At 42.5% G+C, this 22901-nt stretch overlaps 5 protein-coding genes across 5 annotated transcripts; 3 read left to right on the top strand and 2 right to left on the bottom strand.

The window, feature by feature from the left end:
* Positions 1-8354: 8354 nt before the first annotated feature.
* NEUTE1DRAFT_139409 (uncharacterized protein) lies at positions 8355-9404 on the top strand (the record flags this gene model as incomplete). The annotated part of the gene is made up of 1 exon (XM_009854707.1): positions 8355-9404. The coding sequence occupies one exon, from the start codon at positions 8355-8357 to the stop codon at positions 9402-9404; it is 1050 nt and encodes a 349-aa protein (XP_009853009.1).
* Positions 9405-9603: 199 nt separating this feature from the next.
* Positions 9604-11216, bottom strand: NEUTE1DRAFT_46170 (histidyl-tRNA synthetase mitochondrial precursor; the record flags this gene model as incomplete). The annotated part of the gene is made up of 3 exons (XM_009854418.1): positions 9604-10835; positions 10911-10996; positions 11086-11216. 3 exons carry the CDS (start codon positions 11214-11216, stop codon positions 9604-9606), a joined length of 1449 nt encoding a protein of 482 aa, XP_009852720.1.
* Positions 11217-12517: 1301 nt separating this feature from the next.
* NEUTE1DRAFT_85234 (uncharacterized protein) lies at positions 12518-14210 on the bottom strand (the record flags this gene model as incomplete). The annotated part of the gene is made up of 3 exons (XM_009854706.1): positions 12518-12893; positions 12982-13909; positions 13992-14210. The coding sequence occupies 3 exons, from the start codon at positions 14208-14210 to the stop codon at positions 12655-12657; spliced, it is 1386 nt and encodes a 461-aa protein (XP_009853008.1).
* A 3684-nt stretch (positions 14211-17894) lies between these two features.
* On the top strand, positions 17895-19054 carry NEUTE1DRAFT_117674 (uncharacterized protein; the record flags this gene model as incomplete). Its single annotated transcript, XM_009854705.1, has 2 exons — positions 17895-18512; positions 18614-19054. The coding sequence occupies 2 exons, from the start codon at positions 17969-17971 to the stop codon at positions 18703-18705; spliced, it is 636 nt and encodes a 211-aa protein (XP_009853007.1).
* Positions 19055-21428: 2374 nt separating this feature from the next.
* Positions 21429-22470, top strand: NEUTE1DRAFT_117673 (uncharacterized protein; the record flags this gene model as incomplete). Its single annotated transcript, XM_009854704.1, has 3 exons — positions 21429-21935; positions 22055-22089; positions 22166-22470. 3 exons carry the CDS (start codon positions 21499-21501, stop codon positions 22249-22251), a joined length of 558 nt encoding a protein of 185 aa, XP_009853006.1.
* Between the last annotated feature and the right edge of the window lie 431 nt (positions 22471-22901).

Below are 22901 nucleotides of genomic sequence, written 5' to 3'. Positions count from 1 at the left end.
TAAATCCCCTACTATCGAGAAGGATAACCTCGGCGGCGTAGAGGTCGATTTTCTCCTTCTATTAGTCAGTTAATATAAGGGCGTACCGCTATATATCCTCGTATTAATTAACTTATTATTATATACAATTAAAGGTATACCCCTTTATTACGAACTTAAGCGACGTAGGGGCCGCCTAAGTCGCCGGGACCCGATAGCCCCGCCTAAGGATAATAGTATAACCCTTAGAAACTAAATTGATTAGGAAGGGCGCGTAAATATACACGGGCTTACTAAATATACTAACTTACTAATAAATTAGGGTTTATAGTAAGCCGATATTTATTAGTAAACTAAGGCTTATAGTGAGTTAATACTATTAGTAAGCTATTATTATAATAGATATTTAAGAATTAAGGAGTTAGGAATAAATACGGGAGTATATAGGGACGATTGGAGAATTTAGATTATTAAATAGTTTAATAATAATTAATATAATTTAATTATTATTATTAAAATTAGTATTACGAATATATTTATTATAAACCCTTTGGCTTTACCGAATAACTTTAATAATTCTTACTTTTAATTATTTTATTTAAATAAATTAAATTACCATTCGTTATACGTTAATTATTCCCTTTGGCCTATTTTAGATAGTAATTAAAAGTACTTCTTTACTTTACTATATCTACTATTAGAAATAATAACGACCCTATTTACTAGGGTAACCCTACGAACCTCGCTATTATATACTAATAGTTTAAAGTTATATAGAATTATATCCGCTAATTTAAGGCTTAATTCGAAGTAGGATCTAGTATTCCTGAAGCGAAAATAGGAGAGGATATTCCGTTTATTAACCGCCTCAAATTTAAATTAGCTGTATTTAAGGAGTATAATAGATAGTAGTTTACTTTTATAGGATTTTTAATTTAAATATAAACCTATTTTTACTTTTATAGAAATTAATTTAACTTTGAATTTAATAAGGTAGTTTATATAGGGATTAAGTTAGTAGATAGGGCCTTTACTTAGTACGAACCTATCCTTAAAAATTTCTACAAAAATAAGGATTATATTTCAGACTTTAATAAAAAGATTTTAGGTAATTATAATAAATTTATTAAGGCCTTTATTTAAATTTTTAGAGAAAAAGATAAAACTTATTAAATTTAAAAACGTTTAATTTAATTTCAATAGACTAAATTTACCTTAACCTATATTACATTCTTTAAATAGGATACTTTTTATAATAATATTAACGACGACGGGCTAATATAATTGTTTTATACTAGCCTTAAGGAAAGAATTAAAAATAAGCTCTATAAGGAAGACCGTCCTAAAACTATTAATATATATATTAATATAACTATTCGTATTAATAATCGGCTATTCTAACGGGAGTAGGAAAGGAAAGGAAGAGTAATTCCCTTTATTCCTTCTAAAATTTACTATACTAATATTAAAAAAAAAGAATTTGGGGAATTTATTTTTCAAGAACTATTTACTTAGGACTTATAGAAATCGATATAGTTTAAATTAATTAAAATAAATAAGACCTTTTGAAGGTTAAATACTTTAATTATAATAAAATTAGGTATATAAAGAAAGATTACTATACGTTTAAATAATTAAATTAAAGGAAAATGGAAATTATTCTAGTAGAAGGAGTTAGGGTAATTAAAATTGCTAATACCGAATATAGTTAAAATAATTTAGAAAACGCTATAAATAGAACTATAAATTTCAATTAGGAAGCTTAGTAGGAGGTTAATAATAAATATAAATAGGAAGGATTTAATAAAAAGGATTTTAAAAAGGAGGTATAGGATAATAATATACTTTAAGTACGGACGTACCGAACCCTAATATAGGAAGAAATTAATAACTTCCCCAATACCGACCGAATTCTCTTTATAATTATATATATAATAAATATTATTCTACTATTAATTTTACCCCTAGCGTTTATACCCAAAGGATTTAATAATTATAAATTCATTAATTTATATTAATGTAACTACCCTGATTAGGCCGTTAAAAAATATTAGATAGAACTATAGTAATTCTATTTAAATAAGAACGGAAAGAACGAAAAATAGGAAGCCTTTTAGAAGAAACGAGTAATTATTATTAAAGGGAAATTGTAAGCTATTTGGGAGTAAATTTTAGAGCTTTTTAAAGTATATTAATTAGTTATAAGAGATATTATATAAATATACCCCTTTTATGTCGCCTATTATTAAATAGTATAGTTTTAGTACGTTATTTATAATTATTCCAAATATTATAGAAAGAAGTAGGATAATTATTTTTAGCCCATTAGGAAATTAGATTAATAGGGATAATTTAAACTTGTTATACGTATTTTTAACTGAAGAGACTTATAGACTACCTTTATTATAAATAAATAATTTATATTTAGCCTACGTCCCTTTATACAAATAGACGAATAATTAATATTTAAAAGATTTATCATATACCCCTATAATATTTATATTTATCTAAGATAGGGAGAGGCTAACCCCTAATAGTAATAGTATTTAATGTCTAATTATCCTATTTATATAAAATAAAAAGTATAAGTATACAAAGTAGAAATTATATATTATATCCAATAAATTAATATAATTAAAAGTATTAAAAATAAAAAAACCACCTACTTAGTATAGTTATAGAAATATTATTCGCTAGACGAACCCGAATTTAAGGAAGAGGACGCTTTCAATAATTATTATTAGGAATTAGGAAACGGTTTAGGGCCTTTAGGGAAGCCCGACGAAAATTAAATCCTTAAATAAAAAGGATTATCCAACGATATAGCTGCTGGAAAAATAAAATTTAAGACCCTATAGTACTTATAAAGGTCGTAATTATAGAAAAAGGGAAAGAGGATTAGCAATTTAAAATTATAGCCTATTAGAAGAATTACTAAACTTTTATATTAATAGATTCCGGAATTTAATTGAATTTTATTTTATTTAAATTCGTTACTTAATTAAGGATTCTTTGAAAGAAAAAAAAGGCTCCCTTTATAATAAAAGGACCTTTCGAAATATAAATTGTAAAATAGGAAATTTTATTACTCCCTATTATAGTAGAAGGTAAAACGGTCGAAGTTAATTTCGACGTCGTTAAAATAAGGCTATTTAAAAATATAATCCTAAGGTATTTATAATATATAATATACAATTTAAATATTAATTAGAAGGAAGGTGGCCGTTTATATTTTAAAATATACCTAATTATTAATTGGAAACCCGGAGTATAGCAGAAAGTAAACTAGGGAAGTAATATTCCTATAGTCCTATTATAAATAGTATAAAAAATTATAATCTATATTATCAATAAAAGTAATAAAATTATAGAAGAAGGGTTAATAATATTAGTAAAAGTATTAATAATTAATATTTAATATAAATTTAACTATTACTAAAATTAATAAGTAGAAAAACTAAAAATAATAATCCTAATTAAATATTAAGGATACCCGGCTTTTGTTAGTAAGTACTTTGAAAAATTATTATTATAAGAATTATAGGACTATAAAATTAAATTTAAGGAAGGAATTAAATTTAAATTCTTTAAAGTATATTATATTAATAAAAAGTAAAATATAGAATTAAAGGAATATTTAAATAAAAATTTAAAATAAGGATATATTTAGGAATTTATATTATTAGTAGAGTACCCTATCCTTTTTATACTAAAAAAGGACGGAAAATTATACCTTTATATAGATTATAAGTAATTAAATTAAAAGATTATAAGAAATAATTATCCCTTATTATTAATTTTATATATCCGAAATTAATTAGGAGGAGTACGATATTTTACGTACTTTAATTTATTTATTATTTATACCTATATCCGAATTAAAAAAGGAAATAAATAGAAAATAATATTTCATATACCCTTCGGGTTAATTAATATATTTACAATATTTTAATCTATTATTAATTATATAATTCGCCCGTACTTCAATAAATTCGCTATTTATTATTTAAATAATATTTTTATTTATTTTAAAACTTTCGTAGAATATAAGGAATATGTAAAGAAAGTATTAAATATACTATACGAATATAAATTCTCTATTAATATAGAGAAGAGCGAATTCTATATAAGAGAGACTATATTTCTTAGGTATTTAATTTTAAAGAACGAGGTTAGGATAAAATCAAATAAAATAGAAGCCGTACGGAATTAATCTATATTTAAAAATATAATTAAAGTCTATAGATTTTTAAAATTTATTAATTTCTATTAAATAATTATATAGGACTACAAGAAGATTGTTAGGCTATTATATAAATTTATTAAGAAAGAGGCCACTTTTATATAGGGAAAGGAAGAAAAAGAAGCCTTTAAGGCTATTTACAACGCTATTACTATAGACCCTATACTAAAACTTCCTAACCTAAATAAACCCTTTAAAATTAAGACCGATATATTAAATTATATTACTAAAGAATAATTAGAATAATATAACGAATATAGGAAATTATATCCTATAATTTTCTTCTTTAAGAAATTGGAAGGACCCCGTCGTAATTATCCTATTTATAATAAAGAATTCTTAACTATTATCGAAGTATTTTGAAAATAGAAGCTATATTCTAATAATACTACATATAAAATATAAATCTATACTAATTATAATAACCTTCGGTACTTTACGATTATTAAAGTATTTAATAGCCGTTAGATATAATAGGCCGAATTTTTATTAGAATTCAATCTTAGAATTAATTATAAAAAAGGTTTAGAGAATACCTGAATTAACGCTTTAAACCGTCGGGTAAACTATATAAAAGATATTACGGAAGCCTTTATACTTTTATTTTAAGAATAATTAAATAAATTATTTATATACCCTTTATAAAAATAGATAGAATATTATATTATTTATAGGGTTAAAATATAGGACTTTAAATTTTATATTATTATTATTACCCCTAAGGAATAATAGAGACGGGAGGATAATTAAGAAGACGGAATCGTTTTTTAGAATAATAAATTATAGTATTATAATAAGGCCTACGTTTAGCCTAAGTAATACAAAATATTTATTATAAGGATATATACGTTTAAAATAGGAGGATATATAGGTATTACTAAAATTATAGTACGGATACAGTAATACTACAATTTTTTAGGAATAAAAACTGAAGTAGCTCGAATATTGTAGGCCTATAAGTATTATAATAAAATTAGGATTATAAAATATAAATTATATAGATTCTTCGAACCCTTAGAAATTATAAAAAGATTATAGAGTTCGGTAATTATAAATTTTATTATTAAATTACTACTATCTATAAATACTATAATAAGAATTATTCATAATAGTATTTTAATAATAGTAAATAGGTTGATTAGGTAGAATTATTTTTTACTTTATAAAGAAATATAATTAATAGAATAATTTATAAATATAATTTATTATAATATTATTTCGGTATATAGTTGGCCGAAGGAATAGATTATAAATAGGGATACTAAGTTCGTATCCAAATTTTAATAAATATTAATAATTAAATTCGGTACTAAGAATAAAATATTAATAGTATACTACCTATAGATAAATAAATAAATAGAAAGGATTAATTAAATTATAGAATAATATTTAAGGAATTATTTTAATTTCGAATAAAATAATTAAATAGAATTATTACTTATAGTATAATAAATATATAATACTTCTCCTATAGAAACTACGAAGGTTTTACTTTTCTTTACAAATTACAAGTACGAGCTAGAACTCTTAGAGGGACTAAATACGAACGTTCCTAGGGCTTCAATAAAGGCTAAAAAGCTATATATACTATATAAAAAATTTAAAGGAGAATTAGAATTCGTTAAATAAAGGATAAGCCGATACTTTAATTTAAAAAGGTTCGAGGGACTTTACTTTAAAGAAGGAGATAAAGTCCTTTTATTAATTAGAAACCTTAAAATAAAGAAGCCTAATAAGAAATTCGATAACCGGCGGGTAGGACTATTTAAAATTAAAAAGAAAATTTCTAATATAGTATATTAATTAAATATTCCTAATACTATAAAATTAAGATTATATTTATTCTACATCGTACTATTAGAATTAATATTTAAAAATATACGAGTTAATATACGAATTAGTATTAAAAATGAGGAAGAAGAATAGAATATAGAACAAATTTTAAATTTAAAGATAGAGGAAGGAGAATTGGAGTACCTTATTAAATAGGATAGATTCGGCCTAAAAAATAATATATAGGAACCTATTAAAAATTTAAATTGTCTTATAAAATTAAAGGAATTCTATTATAGGAACCTAGATTAGCCGGGGTTGGAAGATTATTTAATTAAGAAGTAAGGAAGGCCAATATATTTAGTAAAACCTAATCGACGGGTATAGAAGTAATAAATATAAATATTACTATAAGAGTTTCTTCGGGTAGAGGCGAAGGCTCTTTCTTAGCCGCCCTATCCTCTTCTTCCTAAACTTCTAATTCGGTTATAGCGACCCGAAATATATTATTAGCCTTTACTACTAATTCTTCCTATTAATACTTTACTTTAAATAAACGAAGGACGCTATTGTATACTATCTTTAGGAGTACTTCCTACTCCTACTTTAATTTCTTATTCTCTACAATTATTTATACTACTATATAATTAGTAAAAGACTATTAAATAATATTAAATAATTTATATTCCGAATTATAGTTAATTTCTTTATAAAAACGAACACTACAAATATATTTACTATACTTCGGGTGCCCTAGAAGCTTCTTATAAATAAATTTGCAATTAGAATAGTATTAGTAAAATATAATTATAGAGTTAAAAGATTCGATATAAATTAATAAATTCTACCGTCGGCCAAACGATATAGAAGAACGTTTGGAAATACAATTAAATATAATAGCAGGTAATAAAAGGAAGAAGAATTTATTATATTTAAAATAGGGGTAGTAGTAGAAATAAGAATAGAGCAAAGATATTAGAAGAATTAATAAAACTATCGAAGATAATAATTAAAGAAGGGAGGTATTATATTACGAATTTAAATAATATAGGGGCCGCTTAAATCGCTAGGACCCAATAGCCCCGCCTAAGAATAATAATATAACCCTTAGAAACTAAATTAATTAGGAAGGGCGCGTAGGTATATATAGGTTTACTAAATATATTAATTTACTAGTAAGCTAAGGCTTATAATAAACCGATGTTTATTAGTAAGCCGGGGTTTACGGTAAACTAATACTATTAGTAAGCTATTATTATAATGGATATTTAAGAACTAAGGAATTAGGAATAAATATAGGAATATATAGGGACGATTAGAGAATTCAGATTGTTAGATAGTTCGATAATAATTAATATAATTTAATTATTATTATTAAGACTAGTATTACGAGCATACTTATTGTGAACCCTTTGGCTTTACCGAATAACTTTAATAGTTCTTACTTTTAGCTATTTTATTTAGGCAGATTAGACTGCCGTTCGTTATACCCTTATATTTAGTAAAATAGTTGCGAAGGTAGGTAATATTAGCGGCGGCTCAATATTAATAGTAATGGTAGAAGGTATATTAATAAATATAATTAGAGTTATTAATAAGGTTAAACTCCCTCTATACAATTTAAAGATATTATTGGGGAGGTATTATAGTATAATATAAATAAAGAATTAGTAACGGCGAAAGTAAAAGGCAAATTAGTATATAGAAATATAGTAATTCTAGCGATTAACCTAATTGTAAGAGCGCTAGAGATTATTTAGAGTTAACTGCTATACTGTAGAATCTAGATGGGCGCACGGACTCTGCGCATAGATATTTACGTGTCTTACAGTAAGGAAAAGTGTAAAGTAAGGTAAAAGTCCCAGATTTACGGTATCTATCGACCCCTAGCTACAACACTTCGAATGATGGAAAACAGGAGGAAAATTCAACACCAAACTGATCATGTCGCTTTGACATTTGTCACGCATTAGTCTCCCCATGTTTATGCATGCAATCGTCACCAACATCATGCCCCCAAGCTTCGCTTCAGTTGCATCCGTTGTTGGTCCGTCCGGCTGGCTGTCCCGGTCCGTCGCTGATGCACGCCGAAGAAAAGATGCACTCCACTCCGCCCGATCGCGGCAGCCACCGGCCGAACGATGTCATCGGGACATGCTAACCCGAAATAGGTAAACCATAAATAAACGACCCCGCCAATCGGAACTTCTATCCGTGCTCGGCCTACACTACAAAACATCAACAGCTGTCAACCCCCAATTTACCCAACAATCCACGACCTCACTCTCTTCCATCGCCAAACCACTCTCTTTCACCCACCTCAAAATACTTACTAAACCAAAACCAACAAAAAACAAAAATGGAAGGCGTCGACCTCCTCATCCTCGGCGCCGGCTGGACCGCCACCTTCCTCATCCCCCTCCTCCAACAACACCCCGACTCCCTCACCTTCGCCGCAACCACCACCACCGGCCGTCCCGTCTGCGGCATCGACACCATCCCCTTCCGCTTCGACCCCGACTCCAAAGACCCCACTCCCATCGCCAACCTGCCGCGCGCGCGCTACATCCTCATCACCTTCCCCCTAACAGGCAAAGGCCAAAGTACCTGGCTCACAGAAACCTACCAAGCCACGCACCCTCAAACCCCTTCCCAAGAAAAGTACAGGTTCATCCAGCTCGGCAGCACGGGTATCTGGCAAGTAGAAGGGCGGAGGAAACGCCACGGCGCCAAAAGTCCAGAAGAGCAGCAGGCAGAAAGGGAGGCGAGGGCTAAGGCTGAGGCGGAACAAGCCGCTGCTGCTGCTGCTGCGAAGAATAACAAAAAACCCTTTAGCTTCACGACGCGACACTCTCCTTACTTGACCACGGACCCGCGCGCCATAGCTGAAGACGAACTGCTTGCTTCGTCGGTGGTGGACGGCATGGTGCTTGCGCTCTCTGGGCTGTGGGGCGGGGCGAGGGATCCGCGCAATTGGGTGAGCAGGGTTGCCTTCTCAAAGGAGGCGTTGAGGCACAAGACGAGTTTGCACATGATTCATGGATTGGATATTGCAAGGGCTGTGTTTAAGATCATCACGACTTGTGAGGATGAGAAGAAGAAGGAGGGCGGAGAGAAGGAGAAGAAGAAGAAGAAGTGGGAGGAGCATGGAAAGGGGCAGAGGTGGATGTTGACGGATGGGTTTGTGTATGATTGGTGGAGTTTGTTGATGGGGTGGGCTACCGAGGGACAGGAAGACGGGGAGCCGAGGGAGCAGGCGAAGTGGGTGATGGAGTTGATGGAGGAGGAGGGGGTGCAGGCGCTGCCGAGGAGTATGGAGCTCATGGGAAGGGCGTATGATTCGAGAGAGTTCTGGAGGACGTGGGGGTTGGTGCCGGTGAAGGCGAGGGTTGGGGTTAATGCCCCTTAGAGGGGCGGCTAAAATCAGAAGTGTTGTGAGACATCAAGTTAGGAGAGAAAGAAGGACGGCAGGTAGAGGGCCATTGTACATTATCACAAGCATACAAGCATACCAAAAATGTGAGAAAACAGAATCGAGAATAACCAAACACCCGCTCAATACCTGGGGAATCTATTTTCTTTCACACAAAACAATGGCCACACATCATCTATAGCAACAGCTTCTGGACCTCCTCGGCCAAGTTCTCAATAGGAACCAGGTTGCCCTCATCCTTCTGGCCCTGGCCCTGATCAAGCTTCTTCAACCTGACCTGACCAGCCTTGAGCTCCTCCTCACCCAGAATGACACCCAGAGGCGTACCCTCGGCAGCCTTGAACTGAGCCTGCAGTTTAGGCTTGGCCTTGGCCATGTACTCGGCGCGAATGCCCGCATTCCATAGTTGCCTGGCAATCTTCATGCGCTCCACAAGGAGACCGTCAAAGTCCTTGCCGCCACCAAAGGCCATGACGAACACGTCCACCTCGCGCTTCTTGATGTCGTTCTCGCCGCGGGCCTTGAGGATGGTGAAGATACGGTCGATACCGAACGAGATACCGACACAGGGGATCTGCTTCTTGCCGTACATACCGACAAGGTTGTCGTAGCGGCCGCCGGCGGCGATAGAACCAACCTGGCTGGCCGGGTCGTCCTTCTTGCTCTTCTTCTTCTTGTCGCCATCAGCCACGGGCTCGGGCTTGTTGATGACCTCGAAGATCAGGCCGGTGTAGTAGTCGAGACCGCGGGCGAGCGAGAGGTCGAACGAGACCTTGTCGGTGACCTCAAGGGCCTCGAGGTAGGCGGCGAGCAGCTCCATGTCGTGGATACCGGCCTTGATGTCGTCGTTGGTGGGTAGGTCGGCGTCGGCCTTGATGTAGTTGATGATGTCGGTGATGTTGCCGGCGTTTTGCACGTAGACGCCAATCTTGTCGGCAACCTCCTCGGGCAGACCCTTCTCCTCCACCATCTCCTTCTTGACGTCGGCCCAGGGCATCTTGTCGAGCTTGTCGACGGCGGAGCTGATGGTGCGGATCTTCTCGGCGGGCACACCGGCGACGGCAAAGAGACCGTCAAGGATCTTGCGGTGGTTGAGCTTGATGGTGATGCCGAGCTTGAGAGCGTCAAAGACCTCGACGATGATGCGCAGAATCTCGGCGTCGGGGATCATGGGGTCGTAGACACCGGCAATGTCGAAATCGCACTGGTGGAACTCGCGCATGCGGCCGCGGGCAATGGCGGGCTGGTCGCGACGGTAGACCTTTGCGATGTGGTAGCGCTTGACCTGCTGGGTGCTGGTCATGGCGAGCCAGCGGGCAAAGGGGACGGTAAGATCGTAGCGGAGGGAGCAGAGCTCGCCACCCTGGTCCTGGAGGTCGTAAATGAGCTTGGAGTCCTCGCCATACTCTGAGGTACAAGTGTTAGCTAATCTTGATACGGGCGAGTTCGGTCGGCTAGGCTATTGTAGGTGTCGAGACATACTGCCGGCAAGAATTTCCCTAAGCTCGAAGACGGGAGTGTCGAGGGGGGTGCCGCCGTGGCGCTTGAAGATGTCGCCAACAGTCTGGCTATGATTTGAGGAAAACAAGAGTGTCAGCAACAAGAACAGAAAAGAAAAAGTGGTCATGAAATGGCAAATGCGACGGGAAGCGCATACAAGAGCTGCTCACGGAGGAGCATGTCCGGGCCGTGCCAGTCACGGGTGCCCTTGGGGGTCTTGATCTGGAGGCTGGCAGCCGGCTTGGGCGCCTTGATGTCCTCCTTGGTTCCCTTGGTGTTGTCGGCCATGGTGTCGGTGGTGTCGTCGGCGAGGTGTTGGCGTTGGCGCAAACAAGTCGGGAATTGGCGCGGGGTATTATTGATGGCGACCGGGTTGCCAGTAGTGGTGGTGCGATTCAAGAGTGATCCGACGAAACGGCTGGCGCGTGCAATTGGTATCGACTCTGTAACTCGTCGGATCAAATTCAGCATGCCGCTACGGACGGGATGGTCGAGTCGAACGGGACGAGGTCGGAGATCAAGTCGGACACGGCACGAGGGTGGAGGGGGTGGATGGATGGACGGCCGGGCGAGGGATCGGGTTGGAGGGGCACGGCCGCGCCGCACTGAGCAATTGTGACTTTTTTTTGCTTTTGACTCAGTTCGGGGCCTGCGGTTCCCTGCCAGTACCTGACCCAAGTACCTGGCAGGGCAATTCTACAGCGTCTGAAGGAATGCGTCCGGCAGGCAGTCTGACGCAGTGATTGCCGGCATAGGGAGGTATCTGTTCATCCCGGCAGGCAATCTCCATGGCTTCCCTTTCACCTATTCTACACGACTTTCCCCCCGATGTCAACGTTGGTCCTTCAACATCCGCCACCATGATTCCAGCCTCAGACTTAACGGACGCGAACGAGCCATGGCAGCCCATGATCATCCCTGAATTTGTTTTGCCCAATTCGGCGTCTATTTCTTTTCTACTTTAGGTATCCAGTTCAGTCATCAAATGAACAGGTCAAAACTCGTTTGGCAAACGCTCCCCATTATAATCGACAACATGGCTGCCTCAAAACTCGCCCATTATATCACCTAGGCCAGCTAGATCCATTGCTGTATCCCTGAGAGTGTCCCAAACATTTGCACCCTTCAACAACTGACATACGATGGTAATTGCGGCCAGAGTTCTCTTATGGGCCGGGATGGACTTGCGTGTAACATGGCGCCACCATATCCATCGTTCGTCAGCAAGAGGATGGTGAGCTTGTGATGCTGTTACAGGGCTGCCATGATGATAAGAGGGGTAATGGGTGGTCTATAAGATCATGTCCAAGACCCAGCTTCTGTCTCCCCACCAGCTTCTCACGCGTCTCGCAACTCGAATGCCTCTTTCTCATCGACGCCCGATCACAGTAGTCCAGTAAGCCCGATTCGACCATGGGCTTTGTTTCCGATCCAAAGTTCAACTCTATTGTCCACTTGCCGGATGTCCTTGCCAACTTGAATACCCCGAACAACTCTATTCGCGCTACGATTGCCGATTCCTTAGCATCCATCCATTCATCACAGCGTTTGCACTCATCAGTGAAGATTGAGAGTGAAGACATCAAGGTCATGCAGCATCCATTGCCAAACGCGATTTGAGCTTCTCGCTTTATTTTCCACTCGATAGATCTGGATCTGGATCACCGCATCTCACATACCATCGGAGCTCCATAACAATCTCCATCGGATAGGTTCCGCCTCGAGATCATTGTGCATGACTCCCAGCCCCAGCCGATGTCGTCCCAACATCTTCTTCGTCATGGCTGATGCTTCGGAGTGACGACAGTGGCACCGCTTCCGCCGTCATGCTTTCATGCCGCTGTGTATGTTGATGTTTCCTATTGCGGAGGGCTCGAGCCAGCACTCGTGCCGTTCCCCTCTGATCTTTGGGCACGGGTTCAAACAGCTCTCTGGCCCCAACAGGGAGAAGTCTAGCGAGTCCACCTGGAGAGCAGGTAGGTACATGGTTAGCAAAAGACACGAACAGCTCAGCAGATGGAGAAAGACCAGAACTTCGAAGGAGGCCACTTACGAATGACTATCGCGGAGAACTGCCCAAAGACCGGCACCCACGCCACAATAGCCGCGACCTGACCAAAACCCCACTCATTCTCCGCGTACGACAACCCCGACAGATTCTCCGCATGTTGGCGGAGGGAATGGAAGAAGCCCAGAGAAAGCCAGACAAGAACAAAGCTGGTGAGGACTAAGAACCCGCCAAAGATGCCTGTCAAAACCAAATAGAGCGTCAGGACCGTGTCATTCCCCTTGTCAGTCATTTTGGGAGTCCGGATCCGGATGACCAGCAAGGAGCCGCCCCATAAAACGATTAGCGCAAGGACGGCATAGGGAGTGCCCTTGACCAGCTTCTGCACGGACTGAGCCGAATGCACCGTTCCCAGGCACCTGGCTTCGAATGTGGTCTTGTTTTCTCCCAGGCTGATTCTGAAAAAGGCGATGCTGACGCCGGCCATCATGCAGAGGAGCACGGTCAGGCCGGAAAAGGTCAGCACCGGGTACTTGTGCCGGCCGGGGAACCACGGCCAGAGACAGATCAGCACGGCGATGGAGTTGACGGCGCCCAGATAGGTGAAATAGCCAGAGTAGACCCGGCCGGTTGAGTCGTTATCATGGTCAGTGATGAAGACGACCGCGGCTATGACGAAGGTGAAGGCGAAGACGTAGCAGGTGGCCCAAAAGACCTCGAGGCAGTTGTCGGCGGTTTCGCGGAAGGCGATGGGGTCGAACAGCTTGGTCGCTTTTTGGGCGGCGGGCTGGTCGTCGTGTTGCTGGGAAGTAGGTTGAGGGTCTGTGGGGCTGTCGTTGCCTTGAAGTTGCTTGGGGAGGGTTGGTTCCTCCTCAGGTTTGTTCACGTCCACCACATCTTTGACATAAAAGCGAATGTAGAAGAGCAGGAACAGAGTGGCGAGAGCGGCTTGGACCATGAACGCAGCATAAACCTGCAGAACTGTCGTGTGAGACGGAAGTTGTTACTGCAGCCGAAGAAAAAAAAAAAAAAAAAAAAAGGTACGCTCTACTCACCCCGATGCCAGAAACATCCGGATTGCCTTCCCATTTCAAGGACCTGCAAAACTTCTTGGGACATGTTTTGATGGTATGGTCAACGAGATGTTCCAAACTAGCATCCGCCGTGTGGATGAACCAGTCGGTGGCCTGGCCCAGGGTGTACTCGGTGAAGTCGTCGTCGGTACAAGACGAAATGAAGCTGTCGAGCCGATAAACAGGCAAATCCCAATCCATGTTGAACTGATTTCCCTTTATATGACGTTGCTGACCTGTGATGTCTTGAGTTCCCCGCAGATAACCGAGGAATCTGGTAGCGGCTTTGGCACAGTCGCTGTCACAGGGCTTTTTGATGCGTTTTTCCAAGCCTCGGAGAGTGAGATTGGCGGTAACGAGAGGATTACGGCCGGGATCTCGCCAGTCAAACTGTTCTGCCTCTGCCATGGTTCTTCTGCTCCAAGATTGCAGATCTCGTTGAGGTCTGGTGAGGTGGGATGCGTTATAAGTATCGCAGGGGAAAGGGAATATGAAAACGGCGGTTGAGGACGAACTGTTGCTTTCGCGGGGGTAGGGCTTCTTTTCTTCTCTATAAGAACAGGAAGCTGCCTACCTACCTACCTACCTCCAGGCATCCATCGTGAATGTGAACGCCTTGTATGTCTTCTTGCCTCTTTAAATGACCCAATAGCGAGGGATTTGAAAGTTATACTACCTTAGGCTTATAAACAAGGATTCGGTCTGTGCTGGACCAAGCATTCATCGTGGATGTGAACGCCACGCATATTGTTTGCTGCTGAGTGACGAAATCGTACGGGAGGTGAAGGTTACACGACTTAGGGCTGATTACCAAGGATCCGATCAGTGCTGGGCCGCATAAGAGCCTTACACAATACTCGGATCCGGCGGGGGTCATTAGGTATCGTATATATCTCACAGTCATCCAAGGGTCAACCGGCCTCAATTACACAATGGGTGGCCATTGCTGACCAAGGCTTCCTACTGTATATATATGTGTATCGTAGTACGAATCCTTCTGTTTAATAGGGTCGCTACGACGAGAGACTGGCCTTGGGCGGTTGGTGGTTTCCTCGGCTATGTCAATGAAGGGAGCCTCCGTTTGGAAGACATTGACGGACCAAGGTGATATTTCCCACTTCAGAATCAGTGTTCTCTGGGACGTTGATACATTGAAGGACGAGGGTATGTACCTGCCCATTCCGAGATTCAGTACTCTTGCCAGAAGCTGTACCACGCCTGGACTTCTACCATGACCTAGACGATGTTTCGAATGGCCTAGGCGGCCTTCTCGTTCTTGACTCGTTCGTCCTAGTTTGCATCGGCCTCGGCTGTTTCATGTACCTTCAACACATTATTTGTTGGCCGAATCCCAAACCGTCGGTCCGCATCATGGTCATCGATATCCCGGAAGCCGAGCCGCGGTGAGACAGGGTACTGAGATTCGAAAACTGGGGTTGATGAGGCCCTTGATGACAGGTAACGCGAAGTTTGAGTACGGCCGTTCAAGGACAAGGACACATCCTGTGCAAAATCGGTGCAGTGATGGCTCCGCAACCTGGTGGAGAATGAGTGATAAAAGGCCATCTTCTACGCCAGGATAACCATCAAGGCCCGCATGGCTCAGTGGTAGAGCGCATCACTAGTAATGATGAGGTCGTCAGTTCGATTCTGGCTGTGGGCATGATAGCGCGATGAAGCTCGTGATCTTTTCTTTTTTGGCCGTTTTTAGTAATGCCATGGAGTTGTGACTTGTTGGTGGTTTGGGAAGAGTTCCATCATCTCTTCGCTGGACGGGTGGGTACCATGTAGAAATTTCTAGGAAGCATTCATAACCCTAACCCAGCGCTCGTGTAACCTTCCTGTTCTTGCCCTCCCTCCCCCCTCCCCACCTGGGACTTTCCAAGAAGTAGCAGTCCCTACGTCTTTGTCCTTCCTCCCTGCATTGCCACCCCCCATTCAGTGCCCCGTGTAGATAGGACTGGATATACCGCAATGTCATTCGATTGAGCTGGTTGAAAGTGCGTGTGATGACTGATGAGAGACAGCGCTTTTGCAGGAATCTCGTGCCTTGTGCAAATCCTCAGACATTGTCCTTTCAGAAACACGCCGGGGGTGTTGCCACAGCTTACGCAGATATCAGGCCGGCCTTTATCTACGATTGAACAGAAAAAGTCGCGTTTTCTTTGCACTTGTAGAAATGACCTTGGTCAACAGTGGCCACTCATTGAATGATTGAGGTCGATCTTTGTCTGAGTGTGGTACACAAACCGGAACCGAGTACCGTGTAGGGACCTAGCGCAGACCAGACCCTTGTATACTTTTATACTCGCAGTCTTACCTTTACCTCCCTTGCGATCTCGTTACTTAGAGCTAACACACGTGCCAGACGTTCGCCTTCGTGGGGAACGCCTTACTGCCCGTCTTCAAAGAGAAAGACAGGTCCAACAAACAGTTCATCCTCGACCGACTCTGTCATCTTGTCTGTCTCCTCACCACGGTATCTATCTATGTCAGAGGAAAGACTACGGAGACACTCCGCGATAATGCCCGCAACAGAGGTCTTACATGAGGTACTGGAGTGTTGTATGTATCAAAAATAATACTACCTTGTGAGGTAAACAGTTGAGGTTGTGTATGAGCGAATTGGGAGATTAAGGCCTTCGCGGCGTAATGATACGATGCTCTCAAGTGTTGAAACAGACTTGAACTGTGCAACCCTCTGTGTATGGATACAGTGATATAGTGCTATGGTCTACGAGAATTCAACAATCAACATTATCTCGCGCCAGTGGTTTAGTGGTAAAATCCATCGTTGCCATCGATGGGCCCCGCGTTCGATTCGCGGCTGGCGCATTTCTTTTGCTATTTTTTTTGGCGCTTTATCTTTTGCGGATTTCGCATCTGTACTTGGAGAAAGGGTCATTGTATCTCGGTGTTGATTGAGCTTCAATTTGAACACAAGTCTTTGTACTAACTTGAGTAAGCTCCCTGAAAATTTTCAACCTCTTCCGCTTCACCTTCAATCCGTGACTGAAGTTCCTTGCATGTCGCCTTTCAACGTTCTCTGATTCCTGCCGTCCCAAGCCCCCGGACCGCAATTCTTCGACTCCATGATCGGTCAATCGGCTTGTCAAGTGGAGGGGAAGTCAACAACGGAACGACGGACCCCAAGCCAGCCACTTCCACTTTTGTTCTCTCGCCTCGGGTTCGTTCCTGACCACTCATGCTTCTTCTGATCAGCCACTCGGAGGTTTTGGGTGCCCCGCCCCGCGCCCACCAATAGTGCACGCACCTAACGTTCGCTCCATGGCGCTTGTGCACCACCCTGAATTAACGCAAGGGGGGCCCGTTTTAGCGGGAACGGCCCGCGCCGACGGACATTTATTGGCCACCCATTCCACTTCTGTCTTTTAGTCCGCAATTCGTGAAAAGAAGAATGAGAAATGAGGTGGTTGAAGTGCCACACATTCCCATTCTTGCAATTTTTAACCTTCAAGTTTCTCCTTGTGAGTTTCTTTCTTTTCCAGTGCGCACGACATACCTCTACATGCTGGGTCGTTGGGGCGCTTCTGTAGGTACACTACTGTAGCTCTCAGACCACTGCGCCTCCGGCTATTTCGAATAATACCACCACACTCCACAAAACCAACCTCAACCAACCTCCAACAACTTCATGAGGCTCCTTTACCTTGCTCTCTACACAGTCAAAATGACAGTACCAGCCACAATATTGCTTCTTGCTCGGCCTTTTGGCGGAGATAGAGTATAGTCTTTGGCTCAACTGCAACTTTGAACCTTCAAAAGGGAAGGAGACAAACAGATCAGAAGAATGGCGATAACAATGGTCAAATATATATACTCTCAAAGTCCTACGAAAAGAAGATGATACTTGTCCCTTACCCCAAATACATCACCGCATCTTGAGTGTAGTGTAGTGTCATCACGCTAGCACCCAACCTGTACCCAAAACCGCCAACATGGTCTCCCTCAAGCTCACCACCACCATCGCCACGATGCTCGCGACCCTCACCATCGCCGCCCCATTCCCAGGCCCAGGCCCAGACCCAGCTCCGGCCCCGGTCTCCACCTCCACTTCCACTTCCATCTCCACATCCACGGCAACCAAGCCCTTCAGCTTCTCCAAATGGGTAGACGACATCCTCAACCCCAACGTCGTCGCCCTCACCCCAGAGCAAGCCCTCGAAGCCTACTACCAGAGCATCAATGGCACCAGGACCACCACCACCACCACCACCACTACTGGTACCGAGCTGTCTAAAAGGGCTGGCGCAACCTGCGAACCCAGCAACTCCAAGCGCATGCCTGTCGCCGACGCCGTTTACATCGTCAACAAGATGGCCGCAGGCGGACAGAAGCCCGTTCACATGCCGCCTCCCTTTTGCTCGGAATCCATCTGCCGCAGCACGAGCGGGAGGTCGGAGATGGTTGGGCAGAAGGATTGTAATTTGTATGTGGAGGAACCGTCCGAGTATTGGGCGAGGGCGGGGGGGTTGATTATGGGTGAGGTTTTTTTTTTTTTTTTTCCCTTCCTCTCATCCTCATTCTTTCAGAGGCTCATCTTGCAAAAAGTATGTTTTGCTAACTCTGCTCTAACATGACAGACGCCTGCACTTGGGGTGACATGAGCGGTGGTAAGATCATCATGCCTGCGAATCAGTACATCACTGTGTTGCTGTATGGTCAAGGGCACTGATGAAGGTTAAAATGGGTTGAGTTGAGGGTCACGGGCAACGGTTTTTGTGCTTGGTGGCTCATGTCTGTTGAAAAGAAGTGTCATTATTTCTCAGGTTCTGTGTTGCTAGGGAGGTTTTGTCTTTTTTGCTCTGTAGGGTCGGGCAGCCTGAACCTTGGGTGATGTTCGTAAGGACGTGTCGGAAAAGAACTATCTAGAAGAATGTATCATATGAACTTGGGAAACCCGGAAACCGCGTCAGGCCGGCAACGAAGGGTTGATATGAAAGCTTCTTGCCATTTTCATCAACACCCGCGTACATACAGCCAAAAGCAACGGGAAAATCTCCAATTCAAGGTGATGAACTTTGTCAAAGCCGGAATCCGGGATGTAAGCTTAGTATATATTCGACAGCCACGTAGTGTACGTACTCACTCTTTGAGGGCCCCCAAAATTACCATGCGAGTGCCTCACAAGACTTTTACCCCTGCGTTTTCTATAAGGTCTGGATTCCGGTTTATCCCAGTCAGTCCATACGGCAACCCTACAGGATCCGCACGATCATATCTGACCTAGTCTCTCCGGGTTACATACCCAAATTCAGCATGAAGTAAGTGACATGACTTCGCGGCTAGAAACGATGAACCCAGCCAATGTGGTGATGAAGCGACGCGGGCGAGATGGGGAAAGGTGGTTCGGTACATAGATGATTTTTTGTCTTCCGGATGATCTACACCCCCTGGTCACTTCTACAGGCTAGCCCACTGCTGTATGTAGCACTTTTAGACCACTATGTACACTACGTTCTAGGGCTGCGTTTGTTCTCTCGTACGGTTTTCGTACAGCGCTTCGATTCACTCAGGAACTTTTCTTGACCAACTCCGGTCAACTCAACTCAACTCCACTCAACACCCAACTAAACTCAATTCGGGACCCCAAGGCGAGAACCTAACTCACTCAGCTCTCTAAAAAGCGTATCAGAACAAACGCAGTCTAGTACACGTACACATAGCATCGGCTAGACTTGAAGAATACCACCACACCCCACAAAAAACTAAGCTAAAGCCAACCCAACCCAAACCAACAACCAACAAGGCAACAACTCAACTCCTCCTCCATGCGGCTCCTCTAACCTGCTGTCTGCACAGTCGCAGAGACAGTGCGTAGGTACATACGTGGCCCGGGAACAATCGCGCTTAAAGTTCCTTACCTTACCTGGCTTTGTGTGACCGCCCTACTTTTTTAGCCTATGTATGGTTCACAAACAGCAGCTAGAACCACCAAGGGAAGGCCTCAAATTCTATACGATGTCGGATCGTACCTACCTCGCTAGGTAGTATGTAGAATCGGCCCGGTTACACAAAGATCAGGGCCTCCTCCTGCATTGGCAAAAGTTATCTGATCCCTACCTCTATGTATGTACGTATCTCCGTGTGCTAACAGAAGTCCGAGACCACGGAAAATGACCCCAGCAAGGAAGTGGATACCTTTTTCACGTAGGTAGAGGTAGGTTGGTTCTAGACCGATTGAAGACTAGACTAGACAACATGAAGATGCGGACGGCACCATACATAGGTGAAATAGAGAAGGTCGAAGTTGAGTTTGAGTGGCAAGAGGATGAAGAGAGAAGTCATGTGGAATGTTCTGAAACTTGCCTAGGGACTGTTGAGAACCTTCAGGACTAGAGCTGCCGTTTGTGTCTTGGTTACTATAGCTACCTACCTACAAAGTTGATATGAGAACTTGTCTGAATGTAAGCCCAGTTCGCCCTCAACCACCTTCCACACCTTCATCCATCAGACTAAACCAATAACAAGCGCTACTCCCGGCTGTCACACCTCCCAATCGCCTGCTTCTGCTCCGCCGAGGCCCTTGACTGAACTCTCTCGGCCTCAAGGGTCATGACCCATCATCCATCATCCGTGCAATCCCGGTCCGTCTTCTAGGAGACGTAGCGTAGCGCATCACGAAGAAGCATGAGTATGTAGGTAAGGTGTGCTTGTTGACATGGGTCTGGGTGGTGGTTCGAGTTCAACTTGGTATGTAATGGTCGTGGAAAGGGTTCGGTTCGAGATGCCCCAGTTTTCGATCTAGGCAGCCGTCCATAAGCGAAGGCGATGGTGACTTCCTGGCATTCATCATGAGAGTGGTTGGGTCATTTGGCTGGCGCTCTCCATGGCTGGTCCCTGCAAAAGCAAGATGAGATGAACATGAACAGGCAGTGATTTTTTTTACAATGGAATGTTTGAGCGGATGCCTTTTCTTTGGTTTCTCACTCTAGCGACAGAGTTAGACTACCGCATAAAAGGCAAATGACGATTGATTTCCGCGTCATCAATCATCAAGTCGTGAGTAGATGCAGGAACGTTCATGTCAGGGGAGAGAAGGCGATACCACGATGGAAAGGCGGTAAACTTGAAAGAACGTTGATGTTGTATCTGTGCAGGGACGGCAGCCGAGGATAGCTCCAGCCAAAGGGCATTGGTTGGGATCCGGGGAAGGTAACCGAAAAGAGGAAGAGACCTTGGAGTAGTAGTTCCACTGCTCGGCTCATGGAAAGCGTCCGTATGTGAAGCCAGTCCGGATTGAGGATAGGAGCACTACCACGGTAGTAGTGTAGAAGGCTCTTCTTACCTACCTCTAGCCATGCCGCGAAGCGAAGAAGACCTCTAGAGGTAGGGAAGAAGATTGGAGTATAAGAAGGACGAAGGTCAGTCACAAAACCAAAGTAGAGATATTCCCTCCCCCATCCTCACCTGCACTCATCAGCTTCTCTTTCTCCCTCACCAAGTCCAGCATCCCCATCCCGTCAAAATGGTCGCCATGAAGTTCGCCACCATCGCCGTCCTTGCGACTGTCGCCGTCGCCGCGCCCACCACTGCCGTCACCACCGCGAAGGAGGTCAAGCCCTTCAGCTGGTCCCAGTGGGTCGCCGACATCATGAACCCCGATGTAGTCGCCCTCACCCCTGAGCAGGCCGTTGAGGCATACTACCAGAGCATCAACGCCACCGCGTCCACCCACGACGGCGCCGCGAAAGTCAAGCGGTTCAACAGGACTTGCGCTACTTCCGAAAATTGGAGGGCCGATGTTGACGCCGCTTCCAAGTGTGTGAGCGGCCTGGCGGCGCAAGGGACCGGTGTCTCATACACCGTTAAGGGTCAAAGCAATGCCCTGGAACTCTGCAAGGACATTCCCGGGGTGTTGTTAGATGTTTATTCATACTACAACGGGGATTACCAATGGACAGCGTAAGATAATTCCGATTCTACTCTTAGCATGCTCGACGCGGGTCGATATCGTTTGCTCGCGAATTTCTCTACTATAAGAAGAGATTGATTGCTAACGTCCGGTTCATGGGGGTATCTAGTCAGGAATTCGCCGTTGGTGGTGGACACATCATGGGTAAGTGGCACAAACCCATTCATATTGAAAACAGAGTGACCGGGCACGTTTCTAACAATTCTGGATTTCTTGACAGACGGTTGTACCTGGGGTGGCAGAACCGGTGGAGCTATTTACGAGGATGCCAGCCCACTCCTGCAAATAACTTTGAGAAGGAGGTGAGAAATGTGTGAACAACCAGGCTGGGGGGCGGAAATATGAATTTGTGTGTTATTGCCAAGGGGGGATGGGACATGGTCACGTCGATGATGAGGAATGGTAATGCCGCGGGATAATGGAAAAAAATTTAGGAAGACATATAACCTATCTTGGAGAATTGTGGGCAGGTTCTGACCCAATTCATTTGGACGCCCTATCGAATCACTTTCCCGATGTTTGATATGTTGTTGTCTCGCCGGCGGCGGTAGTGTCAGACGGTTGACGAGGCCTTCCGAGTGACTAGAATGTTCGGGAAAAGGAACTGAAGGGCGAAAGGCTGAGGATCCTTCCATAACGATCAAGACTGCATGTAGAAGGTTGCCAAGTTGAGAAGGTTGAAGGTAGGCGGATGAGGTAAGGGAAGTGGTGAGGGAAAAGACTTGGATTTCGAAATCTGTGGAAGTTACCTATTGCATCACTTTTTGCGCGGCCGGAAAAACTAGCACCGCAAGCGGAATCGGACTCGCTATCTCAAGAAGAAAAAAGAAAGGAACAAACACAAGAGCATTGGTGCCACTTGCTCAATTGACTCTCAAAAAGACCCTCTCATTGTTCTCATATAGGAAAGTATGTGATTTCTGGAAAGAACCATCGGTAGGGGCACTTGGGGGAAG

The sequence above is a fragment of the Neurospora tetrasperma genome (genome assembly GCF_000213175.1).
Source record: "Neurospora tetrasperma FGSC 2508 unplaced genomic scaffold NEUTE1scaffold_5, whole genome shotgun sequence".
NCBI lineage: Eukaryota > Fungi > Ascomycota > Sordariomycetes > Sordariales > Sordariaceae > Neurospora > Neurospora tetrasperma.
The sequence above is the reverse complement of the archived record's forward strand: the minus strand, read 5'-3'. Positions and strand labels throughout refer to the sequence as shown.